At 37.3% G+C, this 15460-nt stretch overlaps 1 protein-coding gene across 1 annotated transcript in view; it reads right to left on the bottom strand.

Annotated features, from left to right (window-relative positions):
• The window catches only part of LOC109709120, a 117486-nt gene continuing 105885 nt past the window's right edge, over positions 3860-15460 (bottom strand). Inside the window, exon 7 of the mRNA XM_020231189.1 lies at positions 3860-3901. Coding sequence (XP_020086778.1) covers positions 3897-3901 — 5 coding nt within the window. The 3' untranslated portion in view covers positions 3860-3896. The remainder of the gene's footprint in view (positions 3902-15460) is intronic.

The raw sequence follows: 15460 nt of genomic DNA, 5'->3' as shown, positions 1-15460 counted from the left end.
TCATATTATTATTATAATTTACAATAATCTTACTTCACTATTCTATTTAATGGCAAATTGTTACGGTAGAACAAAGACAAAACTATGGGATAACAAAATAAAACTTCTAAGTCGCAAGATTGCAAAATTGAAAAAATGCAGTAAATCATAGGAGAGGTTAATTGAAGTTTGTGCAAAATAGAAACTCTAGCTTTGTGCAATTATTTCATACCATGAGGAGTATATTAGAACTTCTGGAATGGATAAAATATTTAGCCTAGAAATCAATTTTTCATGGAAAGATAAATTATCTCATAATAAAATATATTATTCCTCAAAATAATGAACAGCAATACCTTCTAAAGCAATACCTTGGAAAATGTTACCCGTATGTTTGTGCACCACAAATTCATCAAGCCGTCTTTTATCTCATACTTTCAATTCAATACTCTAATTTCTAAATAAAAAAGAAAACGATTGTAAATCCACAAGCGGCAATGTAAAAATAATATGACAGTACAGAGTCGATAAATAAGTATACAAATATGTAGCATACATATAATAGGTGTAAGCAGAAATTTGCCATCCAACAGTTGATGTGCAAAATATTTGAAGAGTTCAAAATCTCGGTCGTTGAACTTGAAAGTTTGAGGACCAAAATGAAACGTATATAAAGATCAAATAAATGTAAGAAACAGAGATATGTACTTCATATTATTTAATCAGGATCGTCAGACAAACAACAAATTCCAAAACAATAAGCACCCGTCTTTCTCTCATATTCATAAGCAATCAAGTTATAATCTCTTGCATACAACCATGGGAAGGCTTTTATCCAAAAAAAAAAAAAAAAAAAAAAGGAAGAAAAAGCAAAGAGAAGTTATGTGTCGTGATAAGTTGATATGATAAATACAAATTTACTTTGATACGACCACCAGAACCAAAACGTTATATGGAACGAGGTAGGATGCCCAAGCCCATTCCAGTAAACTAGTCCATACAATGAACGGATACTAAGATGAGATTTAAAAACAAAATTCATATTGAGGATAAATCTTAGATTTACACCACACTTTTGAATGCACCAGTAGCATTTCTTATTTTGAAGATATATTTCTTCATAAATCAAATAATTACTCGTTCTCTACGATAGACAAACGAATAGACTTTAGATGACTTAGTAATAGATTTTTTTTTTTTAACCTTGTGTTTTTATACATAATCCATTTAGATACTGTAGATCGTACTTTTTTGTTTTGGATTTTAATTTTAAGGTACTGGCCATCACAAGTTAGATGCAGTTTTCTATGATGATTTTGAATTTTGAATATACAAAGATAATTGAATTTTGGATAATTTGAAATCTATCTATTTAATTTTTTTAAAAAAATTTATATTTATTATATTTAAAATTTTTATTTAATTTAAATAATTTAATCGCTTCATAAAACGATTGGATGCACCTTATACATTCATATATCCTTACGCTATCTCATCCACTAGTTTAATTTTCACAGCATATTTTTTCGGTTGTTAAATTAAAAATATAGTATACATCAAGGATCAATTATGCATACTGCATTTCCATTAAAAAGAAAAAGGGGAAAAAAAAAAGGGGGCATAGTGCCCATGCACTGGGTAAGGGCAAAAATTTCATGAAACTCACATAAGAAAGAATAAACAATAAAATCAGAAAATTTTAAAAATTTTCTGGTTATTTTTCCAATAAAATAAAATTTTGGTTAATTAATTTCATGCAATTTTCCTTATTTTTTACGGTTGGTCCCAAATGTTAGGGTCTCGAAAAATACTTGTCCATAAAAAATAATTTAAGTTATTTTGAAGTAAATACCTCTTTTAATTTTCTGGATTACTTGACTAAAAAAAATAAGAAATTTATATAACTTACCACAACTATCACTCATTTTAATTTTACTATCTAATCTTTAAGAGTATAATTTTTTAATTTATTTGATTTGAGTCAAATATCTCTTTGGCTTTAAAATTTAAATGTATTGTTTATCTTTACATGTTTAATTACTATATTTTATAAATTTATGAAGCTATAAATTTATTAAAATAAATAATTAATCTCAATTTTATATTAAATAATGCAGCAATATATATATATATTTTCATTTAAACCACATGTTTGGTAAAAACCAAACTGGAAAAGCAACTCACTTTTATTGATTCAGTTCGATTTTATTAATAAATCGATTCAGATTTGTGGAATTTAAAAACTAAAAATCTCGCAAAAAGCAAATTAAAATAATAAAACTTTTAATACTTTAAAATTTATCGGCTTAATTCGGATCTAATCAAATAAAAGTAAAGATAAATTAAAGTAAACATATATGGAAATTAACCCTCTCAACTGCGGTACATACATATATACCAGCTCCAACTTGCATGCCAAAAACAGCATCTGATTTTAAACAAGTTCGTAACACAATGCATATATACTAGTAATAAACTCTACATGAGATTTACTTAAAATTTAATGTACCCTCTAATATCAGTATTAAAAAAGTAGCAACATTTTGTTTATTCAAACCAAACAATCTTTTTCAAGCCCATAACATGTATAGAGAACTCCATAAAATTACAAATAATCAAACCAAATTATAAAATAGTACATTCAGAAACTAAATATATATCACGAAAACACAAATATATATTAACCGACAACAGCACACTACAATTCTTGTCCGGCAAACTAAATAGCACCAACCTGAAAGAGAAGACCACAAGTCCATGAATAAAAACTCTCACCATTGCATTTAGATATATAAAATTTGTTTATTTTTGGCGAAACAAAGGGGAAAAAAAAACTCTTCTCAAAGGGGAATAGTGATCACCAAATAAGCTAAAAGAGAATGATTCTTAATTACTTGAGCTATACTACGCTTTCAGATAAATAACTAAACTTTAAAAAATTTAATTCTACTCTCTAACTTTCCGCCGTGTTTATTATGTTCCTTATGTTGGGAATCCGGTACTCGCCCCGGTACCGGATCTTGTGAATCCGCAACCCGCTCCGATACCGACTATTGTGAATCCGATACCGATGGTTGGGATTCCGCAACGGAAACGTCAAATCGGATTTTTACCATAAATCCGTCTCCTCAGCAAAAACTGATACAATCATAAAAGAGAGAAATACCAAAACAGAAAATATGCGGGTAAAATAAGATTCATTAAATAAGAGAAGATTACACCTGACTCCTCTTCTGCGCAGAGTAGCTACAATCCGAGCTCTCTTTCTGAATCTCTCATTCCCTTCTCTCTCTCTTTTTCTCTCTCTGGTACGGCACCCAAGAGGCCTTTTCTCTCTCTCTCTCTCCCGTACTCACCTCAAAAACAAACCCATCAAGAGCTATTTATAAAGCTCCACCAAAATGTACCCCAATTCTAATATATTTAGGATTTCTACTCTAATTAATATCTAAATCTATCTTAATTAATCTCTAATAGATTTAAATATTAATCCTAATCTAGTTAGGTTGATCCTCTAATTAATATTTAAATCTTAATTTATTTTAAACAGATTTAAATATTAATTCTTATCCAAATAGGATTCAATTACAAATCTAACCAAATCCTAACACCTTATAGAATTCGAAAGGATACTTAACGTTTTTTGATAAAACATTTTAAAATTTGATTAAAAAATATCTTTTATTTTTTGAAACATTCTGTACTTTGTTTTTAACGGAAAAGACTAAATTCTAAAAGAATCTAACAAATCTTTGAAAGAAAATTTATTTTATCAAAATGAGCATATATAAGGTTTACGAATTAAAATCAAAATTCGTAAAGCCCAGTTGCCCGCTTTAAAAGCACATGATAGTTTAGATAATATCTAATATCTTTTTACCTCCAAATAATAGGTACATATACTTATGCTCTCCTCGCTAACCAATTCGATCTGCTCCAATAACTCGTCCAACTCTTCTTCTCCTCCTCCTTCGGTGAGCTCTTCTCTTCCTTTGGCGAGCTGCTCCCTTCTTCCTCATATGGGTATTTCCTGCATCATAACAACACAAAATAGTAACTTTTTTTAGCACATTAATCTGTCACGCCCCAATTTCATAGCGTAAGCCCACGGGAACATCGACAGATCCACCGAACGGATAGAGTTTCTCCTGTCCGCACGAAGCGACCAACGAAACAGTAGCAGTAATAAAGGAATCAAAGAGTCAACATTAATGATTCTAGAGTTCACAACTAAACACAAAGTATCATAGCGATTTATGTAAAACTAAACTAAACAACGACCACTATCCATACAAATATACAACTATACATTTCAAAATAAAGGTATATAAGTAAAGATCCTGACCCCGCCGGTCCTAATGTACATCATACAATCTCAAAACCAACTAACTGGTGGTCCTCTATATACACGGGTTGGAGATGCTATCTATGGCATAATCCTCATATCTCGATGATCTGTCGGTGTAGCAGTAGCTGAAAAGTAAACAACAAGAGGGTGTGGAAACTACTAAACTCCAATGCTCGTGCAGCATGTGCTGTACATTTTTCTTCGGCTTTCTAATAACGCATGATATATAAAATACCTGATTTCAATTTGAAAAGAAAAATATCCCAGGACTCGAATAGTATATTAGCAATATTACCGGAAATAATTACTTCGCAAATACTATATATCTTTCGAGTAGAAACTTTTCGGCATCTCAAATCGCTATAAATTAAGAGAAGGTTAAAATTTCATTAATTAGTCTATATACGTGCAAGAGACCGCTTGTAAATTTTTTTTAGCAACAAACCATGTTTTAGAATATCTTAGCTGCACTTTTATGTAGTTGATTTTGAAATGTGGCTTTTAAATTGTGCAACGGCAAGCTGATATAGTTTCAATTGTGCAAATTAGTAAAGTTGGAATTGCTACAAAATTTGTGGAAAAATAATTGCCTCGTGTAATCTATGAACTACTTGTACAAGCAAAATATTGTGTTGAATAGCAATTTAGCATATCTAAACCGGAAGAAATAAGAACAGGATAAAACTTATCTAAGAGTAGGATAAAACTAATCTAAAAATTTATAATCACTCAGAATATAAATTAAACAAAATCTCCCAGATACATAAATTGGTGGGTCAATTGCTCGAGAAGGTGGGGATTGGAGATTGTGAATAGCAAATGGTTTGTAACTCATGTTGCAGTAAGTATGTGCATCTATAAGTATGTTACGAGAGGTTTATACGGTGAGGAAAAACTTTAGTTTGGACCCTCTATAATTCAATGCATTTTTTACTTTATCGTCCTGTACTTTAAATAGTAATTTTTTACTTTAAAATTGTGTGATTATTTCTTTCCTTCGTATCATTGTAAGAACTTGCCATCAAGTGAAGTAGTTAAGTGCTAAAATTTATAAAATATACTACTTTAATATCCTATAATTCATAAATTTAAGCACTTCAATATTCTTTGGCAGTAGTTGGGCAAAATAAAGACAACAATAAAATAGCAAAGTGAAATATTTTATAGCAAATGAACCACGTGGGGCGGGGCTAATGGAAGTTTTTCCATCTGGATTAAAAATAAATAAATAAATAAATAAATAAATTTAAAGAAAGAGGTTTATATGCTAGCTACAAGAGAATATTAAGGTGCTAGCCAGCTAATTAATTAAAGAGTAGTCAGAGTTCCAAATTAATTACCTTCCATCAACATAGATATATTTGATGTGATCCACACTGGTGTCGACAAATCGTCCATCTGCATCGAACAACAGCGGGCAATTCCCGATACCTAACTCCTGAAGTGCGGTCATCTTGTGGGCAGGCAAGTAACGGAGACTGCTGCACCCATGGATGGACAAGGACTGCAGGTCGGAGAGCTCCCCGAGCCAATCTTCAATTCTCTCAAGATCATGGCAACCTCTTATTCTCAGGCTCTGGAGGGACGTGAGACCCCGCAAGCTCTCGGGCAAACAAGTTAGCTGCTGACATTTAGTTATTGTTAGATTCCGCAGCCCCTTATTTGGTGGTGGTTGGAGTGAAACGGCAGCATCGCGCTCGTCAAGTGGCGTCACGCATTCGAGAATTAACGATAGATTCTCGCTGCTTGTTCCGGAAATGTCCAGATCCTCAACCGATGGCGGGAGGCAAGGCTCTGGGCGGAACTGGGGACATTTTGTAAGACTCAAATGAGTGAGACACGGAAAAATGGGAACTCGCTCTCGCCTGCCTTCTTTGCCGTCCACCGTCATTACCGTCACCCATTCTCGCAGCACCGGCATGCGGGACAAGCGAAGTCTCGTCAGCGCAGGGAACTTATCTACGCCCAAATTTGTTATTGCGGGCATATTTCTTATAAATAGTTGTTTAAGAAAAGGGAGTTGCCCCAGCGGCGGGAGTGAGCAACATCTGGACATATTCACAAGTTGGATTTGAACGAGATTTGGGAGGCACGAGCCAATCCTATTCATCATCCAGCTAGGAAACTTCCCGCCTCCATAGCCTCGTATATTCAATTCCTCTAGCTTTTGATGCGGTTGAAGATTTTCTAGCACGGTTTCGATCTCTTCCGCCGGTAGTACAGTACTATCCGTGCCTTCTTCCGCACTTAAAACGTTCCAATCCAACTTCAAAGACCGCAGCTTCTTCTCTATCAAATTTGCAGCCTTGGCATCAACCGGACTCGTTATATTTTCAAGACCCTTGATCTCCAGCCCGCCGACAAGCTTAAGGTGCTCTAGCTCAGAGATGCTAGCGCAATGTTCGACGCGGTCTTGCTTGCCGACGACAAAAACGGACAATTCCTGCAAGCTAAGTAACTTGCCGATCCCTCGGGGCATGCCCTTCAATTCCCAGCAATCTTCGTTTAACAATTCTTTTAGTTTGGTCAGCTTTTGGATCATTTTAGGCAGCTCACATAATTTTCTACATCGTCTAATGTCTAGTTTCTCTAAATGCTGAAGATCACATAACGACGACGGTAATGATATTAGAGAACAGCACCAAAAAAGATTCAGAATTCGCAGGTTTTGAAGGCTCCCAATGGATTCAGGTAATGTTGTGAAAGAATATAGAAATGATAGGTGTAGGTGATGCAGGGTTTTGAGGTGACATATAGGTTCAAGTGATATCACATTTATGCACCAACTCAAATTTAGTGCGTACAAATTCTGAAGGTTGCTTATGGAGTCAGGTATTGTCAGAGATAGGCAATCATTTAAATCTAAAATCCGCAAATTCGTAAGCCTTCCTAGAAATTTGGGTAATGTACGGATATCGTGGCAGCTTGAAAGTTTCAAGGTTTGCAAGTTGCAGAGGCTGGTAATTGATTCAGGCAGTTCTTGTATATTGGTCGATGAAAGGTTGAGGTATCTTAAGAGCTTCAACTTACCGATTGAGCTTGGCAGCATAGATATTTGGGAACCACGTAAATCCAACAGGCGTAAGCATTTTGCCTCGCTATAAAAAGCCATAATAAGTGAACCAGAGTTCCTAAATTGAAGAGCACGCAACCTCTGCGCTACCGTGGTTGGAATCTGTGGCACGAAACTACTGTGTATTGATGCATAGCGGCAACCTTCTGAGATCCCTGTTGACTCTTCTCCAAATATGACAGCAACTTCTTCTCTTGCTACAGACTGTGCGAGGTCGTGCACTAAATCATGCATCCGGTATCTGTATTTGTTCTCCACGTCGTCTTGAAGAAAAGACATCCATAATAGATCGTTAAGGTACTCATTCCCAATATCTTCCATCGAAGTCCATGTTTCATGCGATGAAATGAAGCCTAAAGCAATCCATTGCCGGATCAAGTCATCTTTGTTAATCACGTAGTCCTTGGGGAATATGGAGCAGTAACCAAAGCACTGCTTCAAAGCCGACGGCATCTGAATGTAGCTCAATTTTAATGATGGTAAAATAGTTCCTTCTTCCAACCTCCATATTTCGCTATCTCTAATAGCAGACCATGCATTCTCTGTCCTCTTAAAGCGCATCATACTTCCTAAGGCATTTGCTGCTAAAGGCAAGCCACCACACTTCTCTACTATCTGCTTTCCAATTTCCACCAAACTCGGATAGTCGTTCTCTTCCCCTTTCTCGAATGCCCGTCTTTTGAACAATGTCCAACAATCATCATCTGATAAGACTTTCACATGGTGTGGTTCGACTGTTTTCATTATCGTGGCAACCTTCTTGCTCCGTGTGGTCACTAAGATTTTACTTCCCTGCTTGCCGTCCTTAAACAAAACCTTCAATTTCTCCCACTTTTCCTGATCTTCGTTCCACACATCATCCAGCACCAGCAAAAATCTCTTCTGGCTAAAGATCCTAACAAGGCAATGGCCGACGGCATCCGAGTTGTCAAGATCACACTTCTCTCCAGCTTCAGACATCACCGACCTTGCAATCGTCTTTATGTCGAAATCGGTAGACACGCAGACCCACGCCCGTAGATCGAAGCGCTGCTGGCCCGTAACCCGCCCATCGTCGAAGGCCAGCCGAGCGAGCGTCGTCTTCCCCAAACCCCCCAATCCCACGATCGGAATGACCAACACGTCGTGATCGCTGTTAGTCTGTAGCAGTAGCTTCACAATTTTCTCTTTATCATCATCTCTCCCAACTATTTTCTTTTCGTCGACGAGCGAGAATGAATCACTGCGCTTGAACTCAGCCTGCCGACCAGGGCCAACTTCGGCAAGACCAAACTTATGCCTCTGTTCCGCGATCTTACCGATCTTTTCTCTGAGCTCTTTCATCCTGTGTGCCATCTTGCGCTTAAACTTCAGATGCATCGGATTAGCGCGGGACAGAAATCCACGTACCTTTTCAGCTTCCGTCCGGATCTCGTCCAGCAGGTCGTCGGCGTCGTAGGCGGCGTCCTTCAGTTTGCGCAGCCAGTCGTTCAAACCGTGGCTCTCCTTCCCAACGCTGCTGCTTCGCTCCTCGGCGTCGAGAAGCACCACCTGGATCGCCGAGAAGTCGCTTTTGAGATCGTCCGCGTCGTCCTTGAAGCTCCGCAGCAGCCCGATTTCGTCCCAGAGAGCGGAGCCCAGCTTGCCCAGCACTCCTTTGACCAGATCGAATGCGATCCCCTCCGCCATCGCTATTACCAAAGCAGCTAGCTAGCTATGTGCTTCTTCTCAATACAAACGTCCTAGCAGAGAATATGGGGATGATAGGTGGTTGCTCCAATTATCGTGCTGCTGCTCTCTGGTAACTACGCTGGGAATCGTTGACCTTTTGCACGTTACTCCCTTAATCGGCTTTATCCTATTGTACAGATTATAAAAATATTATCAGTTTCAAATTTTCTCTTTGGATCTTGATGTTTCCGTGTCCATTTTCAAATGAAGAGGCGGAAAAGGAGGGCCTTATTATTATTATTATTATTATTATTATTATTATTATTAATTTCTCTTCCAAGTGAAGAAAATGCAATGAAGATGTTTGAGATTTCTGAAAGATGCTTAAATGGCATTGCTTAAGAAATTAAAAAAGCAGTCAAAATCAGTTTTTGTTTCGAATAATTTTGAATAAAAAGGAATAATGAATCTTAATTTGAACCCAAAAGAATTTCAAATTTTGGATCTGAATCTAAATTTGAGTCTGTAATGGATAGTAAAATTTCAATCCAAATCTGATAATCTTTGGCTTCAGAGTCCGGTTAGATTGAGTAATATCAAAACGATTTTCACCCCACGATATTATTCTACGATACTATTATATTTGAAGGATTGATATGTATAAATTTTGATTGCCCCAACAAAAAAGAAAAAAAAAATTGGAGACCACTTCAGCACTGTACCGCAGTTCGAAATTGCCTTTTTTTTAATTAGCATTGATTTTCTTAATAGCCATAAAAAAATTATTTTCTTAATTTACACCTCTTTATACTATCATTTTTTTTTTCTTTCTTTTGTTTTCTTTACGTTAGACTCCCATCGGTGAAAAATATATAAATTTTTATTATACCTGATTATCTCAAATCTTTATAAATTAGAGAGGCTATTGGAATCTTTTTTCAAAACCACGTTGCTATCATAAATCAGAATAAAAAAATTTAGCTTTCTTTTGTATCTGTCGGCACTCTCATTCTATTATTAGAGACAACAGCTCATTTATTTTTTCATGTTGTCATCATTGCCATACATCTCAACTGCTACTCTACTACTTCGTTTATTTTATTTAGAATGAAAATGTGAATCAATTAGAATTTAAATTTGAAACCTTGGATACCAACTACTAAGTCTTTTGCCACTTGCACCAGGAACCGTCGGTAAAATAACCTTGTAATTAACATAGGGGTCTAATTAAGTCAAATAAATATAAATGAAAAAATAAAAAGTTGAGGGGAGGAAATTTCATATGGCAGTACAGTGCTGGTGACTTTATGTATTTCAACCAAAAAGATATATATAATTTTTTCAAAATGGAAACAGACGTAAGATCTGCACTCTGTAAAAGAGAGCAAAGATCACATGGTGGCTGAGCCGGCTCTCTAGCATGCTATCTATAAGTGAACATGTAAAATGTAATTAAATAAATGTGCGCCAGCCATAGTTTAATTGTGGTTGCTCATAATCAAATCGCCTGCAGCTGCAATCCTTACTGTTACATACTTCTGCACGTGATACATCATCTCTTTTTGTTATAGATAAATTGCAAGTTTTAGAGGACTCGCATGCAGCATCTAGACATTTTTAATGGATTTACCCACGCTACTTGTTTAGCTGTGCATATGGCTTCAATCTATGTTAAACAACGCGAAACAACTGTTTTCTCTAAAAATTTAAGCTGATAGATAATGATATTTTATATTTTTATATTGAACACTCTCCCTTACGTCTAAGTTCGACGTGGACTTAAATTAACCGAGAGAAAATTCAATTAGGTTAGGAGCCTGGTGTGACTCGAACTCATAATCTTTTTATTTGATATCATGTTAAATAATATGAAACAATTATTTTTTAAAAAAACTTAAGCCGGAATGATTTTTTTATATTTTTATGTTTATCAATCTAGCATACTTGTATCAAAGTCCTTTTGGGATGCTTTGCTTAGTCCTGAACCGGGAGAGAGCTATTGAGAGGCCAACAATGGTCATGGGCCCCCTCAAGTTTTTGAAAATTACACAAAAGTTTCTAACTATGATATATTAAAAAATTAAAATATTATAAATTTTAGGGGCCAAAGTGAAATTTTTTTGTAAAGAGTCTGTTCTGGTATAAGATAAATATATTATTTATTCTCTTTAGTAACCGGAATCATTTTCAATTTACAATGTAGGATACTCTACAGTCACAATGCAAATGAAGGAGAATGAAAAAAAAAAAAAGAAAAGAGAAAAAGGCATACTGCACATAGCACTGGGTATATAGTTAGCAAAAATTTCATGAAACTCAAATCAGAAAGAATAGACAATAAATCAAAAAATTTAACATATTTTGAAATAAATACCTCTTCTAATTTTTCAGATTTTCCGAATAAAAAAGTAAAAATTTATACAACTTACCACAACTGTCACTTATTTTAATCTGATTATCTAATCTTTAAAAATTTTAATTTTGCTATATAATCTTTTAATTTATTTGATTTGAATCAACTAATGACTCTTTAGCTTTAAAAATTTAAATGTATTTTTAATTACACAGATATAAATTTATTAAGTAAATAATTATTCTAAATTTTATATTGAAAAAATAATCAAATTATTTAAATCAAAATTGTGCGGCAAGATAAATCTATATTTCCATTTAAACCATATGTTTCATAAAAACTAAGCTGGAAAAGCAACTCACTTGGACTGATTCAGTTTGATTTTAGTAAATAAATTGATTTCGGATTTGGGGAATTAAAAACTAAAAATCTTGTCCCCCTCCTCCTCGTCGCCGTCGTCCTTCTCCCGCCGCGCCCGCCGTCGCCGTCGCCGGGAGGAAGACGATGCCGGGGGCGGCGAGGGGGGATCGAGCTGTTCGTGCAGGTGATTGGTTTGATTACTCGATTCGAGCGTGTTTCTTTTTAATCGCGATCATCTGGTTATGTAGTTCCTGCGGAAGTAGATCTATGCGCAATTAGATGCTGATATCTAATTTTGGAGATTAAGGGAACGAAGTTAGGGCTTGTTTGGTTCATCCATTTTGGGTATGGAATGGAAATCGGTTTGATCAAATCCGGTTAATTTTGTTTGGTTCGCATGAATTGGTTTGAGATTGCTATTTCGGACTGGAATGGAAATGGCCTATTAGTCTTCAACTTGATTCCGGTCTTCTAGTCCGGATTGAAATTTCATTCCGGAAGCTCAAAGCCCATGTGACCATCTCACCCTCCTTCTCTTCACCCCTTTCTCATCAAAAAAAAAAAAATCTATCCTCTCTCAAAATCCTATTCCTAACCCACATTAATAAAAGTTTTTAAAAATAAATTTGATATTTTTTTTGGAAAACTTATTAGAGAATAGTATTATATTTTTTATAAATTTTAAATAATACAAATTTATATTTGAGAGTAAAATTAGTATTATAGTATCCTATAATTTTTTTAGTTTATATGAACCTAACAATGAAATTTGAATAACTCATTCTAATTCTCAATCCACAAATAAATCAAACGTCTTGGGGGAGTGGGTCATTCCAATTACTATTCCAATTCATTTCCATTCCATTATCCATTTCAATTCCACCATTGAACCAAACAAACCCTTAAATACAGTGTTTAACATATTTTGATCAACTTATGTGGTTTATTTACCGATATAATACTCCTTCTTGGGTCTTACTTTGTTGGGAAAATTTCTATCTTTGGGTTAAGGATTTTTGAATTTGGACGGGAACTAGAGTTGCCGCAATAAACTATTATTAGCATCAAACAGTAAACTCCACCCTCTACCTAGCAAAAAATTTTAGAATATAACGGATATATTGATGACTTGGCGTAACAAATCAATCAAATGTCTCCTTTTAAGAGTATATGTCTCATTATGATTGTAAAAAAATATTTTTATTATACTTTTGTTTGAAAAAAAGAAATATAATTGATTTGTTATTAATGACGTGGTGCAAGTATGATAGTGTAGAATTCCTCCTACCTAGCGGGGCCTAATAGGTCCTTAATAAAGGAGTATAGCCATAGAAATTGGATTCAACTAGGGATCATTATAATAAACCCTTTCCTCAATCCTGGTCACAAAAGTCACTATGCCTTCATTACAAAATCAAATTGGAGAGTAAGAAACATAAGTATAGTAACTCAATTGTTTTTTTTTTTTTTTTTTTGAGGGAAGTAACTCAATTGTTGATGCTTGATCTAATTAATAACAATATAAGACCCCACAAAGAAAGGAACAAAGAAAAAGAAAAAGAAGGAGATGTAAACATGCAGTTTCCTGTTTACAGAGGAGAATGCTTCAGACGGATCATCATGCTGTTCTTCACACAGTAAGACAATCTCTTTATCGCACGTCTAATCAGTTTCCGATAGTTGTGTGCGTGCCCAGCAGATGCTCCTAAATGGTATGTACAAGTTCAAAACAAAGTGGTGCTAAAATTTTGCAACAGATATGACACAATGTATGGACGAAGTTCCAAACTCTTGCAGGACTATATATGCTGCACACCATCATCTTCCTATGTACAGAAAACATTAAAATTTGTATAGATGGCTTGGAAGCCAGGGAACTAAGGACGGTTATAATGATCGAATTGCCGCTTTCAGTTCTTCCTTGCGTTCCTCGATTAACCTGAATCATGAAAAGCAACTACTTTTATCATGATATCACAATAAATCGTGGACAACTCATTTTAATTTTCGAGATAACTTGATACTGTATTATTAAAGATTTGAGCAAAATCTTTACTATTCAAGAACTGCTCTTCAAACATGTAAGGGAGTAGATTCTTCAAAACTGTCCGATCAAAAGTTAAAAGTGTTCAAACTATGAAACTGGATCATAATAACTTCAATAAGCGAAGTGAAATTAAATTGCGAAATTCGGTGCTTTTATTTTGAGCAATTCCTAATATCCAGATTTAAGGCTTGATCAATTGCATCCTTAGTTCTCAACTTTTCGCTGAGAAGAACATGTAAGGGGGGCAAATAAATGATCCGGATCCTTCGATTGTATCCGCAATGAGACTGCAATTGTATTTGAAACTCAGAATGTGCACCAAGGGAGAACGAAAGTGCGGTACGAGATCGAACCTCTCGGTGCTCATGGACCTCTCCTGCGCAAATTCGGCGTAACCCACCACGGCCTCAGATTCACCCACATGTTCGTCTCGTCCGTTTCCGCCACTTCGAACGCCTTCGTCGTGACGCCCTGCTCCATGTCNCGAACCTCTGGGTGCTCATGGATCACTCTTGCGCAAATTGGGCGTAACCCACCACGGCCTCAGATTCGACCACATATTCATCTCATGCTCTTGCGCCACTTCGAACGCCTTCCTTGTGATGCCTTTCTCCATGTCGAACACGTAGACGCAGCCGACGGAAACAGCCCGATCGTTTACCACCTTGCGATACACATCGGTGAAGTAGACGCAGTTTCTTCGGATGAATCGCCGGAAGTCCCGGGCTTGCACTAAGACGGAATTCCCCGTGCCCAAGAACAAGGCCCGATTGCCGAGGTTGGCCTCGGGAGTTGGTACGAACGGACCATCCCCCTCCAACGGAGGCAAACGATGGACCAAGATGCGCCCCGCATTGATCTCTCCATGCCTGGTTACGAGCAGTAGCTCACCGGCCGACTCAATCAAGAAGTTGGTATAGTTTTTCGCAACATAGTTTTCGCGGATCCGAACATGCAAAAGCCTCTGGAATGCCGGATAGGTGTGGAAATCGAAAACGGCGATTGCGTCTGCAGGGCCGTGCAGTGAGCGCCCAGAGTAACTCCATGTGATGGCGGCGAAGCAGCGGCCGTGGTGGAAGATGAGGTCGGTGAGGCCGTAGGCAGGGAACCTGAGCGGGCTGTGGGGCTTCCACGCAGCGTAGCTGTCGCTCGGGCCACAGGTGAAGAAGCGGGAGGAGACGTCGTTCCCGAGGACGATGACGAGGATGAAGGACGAGGGGTCGTCGGAGGGGTCGGCGGAGAGGGCGGCGAGGCGGACGAGGGCGGCGAGGTGGAGGAGGCGGCGAGGTTGATGAGGCGGCGAGAGGAGGTGTTGGTCGACGTCACGAGGATCGGAGACAGGGAAGAGGTAGCGGACAGAGGAGAGCGGGGGAGGGAGGGGGATGGTGGCGGCGGTGAGGGGGTTGAGGAGGGAGATGTGGGAGGTGGGGCCGAGGAGGATGAGCCAGCCGTGGGAGCAGCCGACGCAGACGTGGCGGGTGGTGTCGGAGAGGGAGGGGAGCGGGCGGAATGTGGGATTGCGGAGGCTGCCGAGGGGGAAGAAGGGGGAATCGGAATGGCTGTGGCCGAGGCGGGGGAAGGGGACGATGGGGCCAAGAGGGTAGTCGGGAAGGGGCGGGGTATAGGGCGGGGTACGATGGCTGAGGCAGA

The sequence above is a fragment of the Ananas comosus genome, linkage group 4 (assembly GCF_001540865.1).
Source record: "Ananas comosus cultivar F153 linkage group 4, ASM154086v1, whole genome shotgun sequence".
Classification (NCBI taxonomy): Eukaryota; Viridiplantae; Streptophyta; class Magnoliopsida; order Poales; family Bromeliaceae; genus Ananas; species Ananas comosus.
This window is presented reverse-complemented; position numbering and strand designations above follow the sequence as displayed.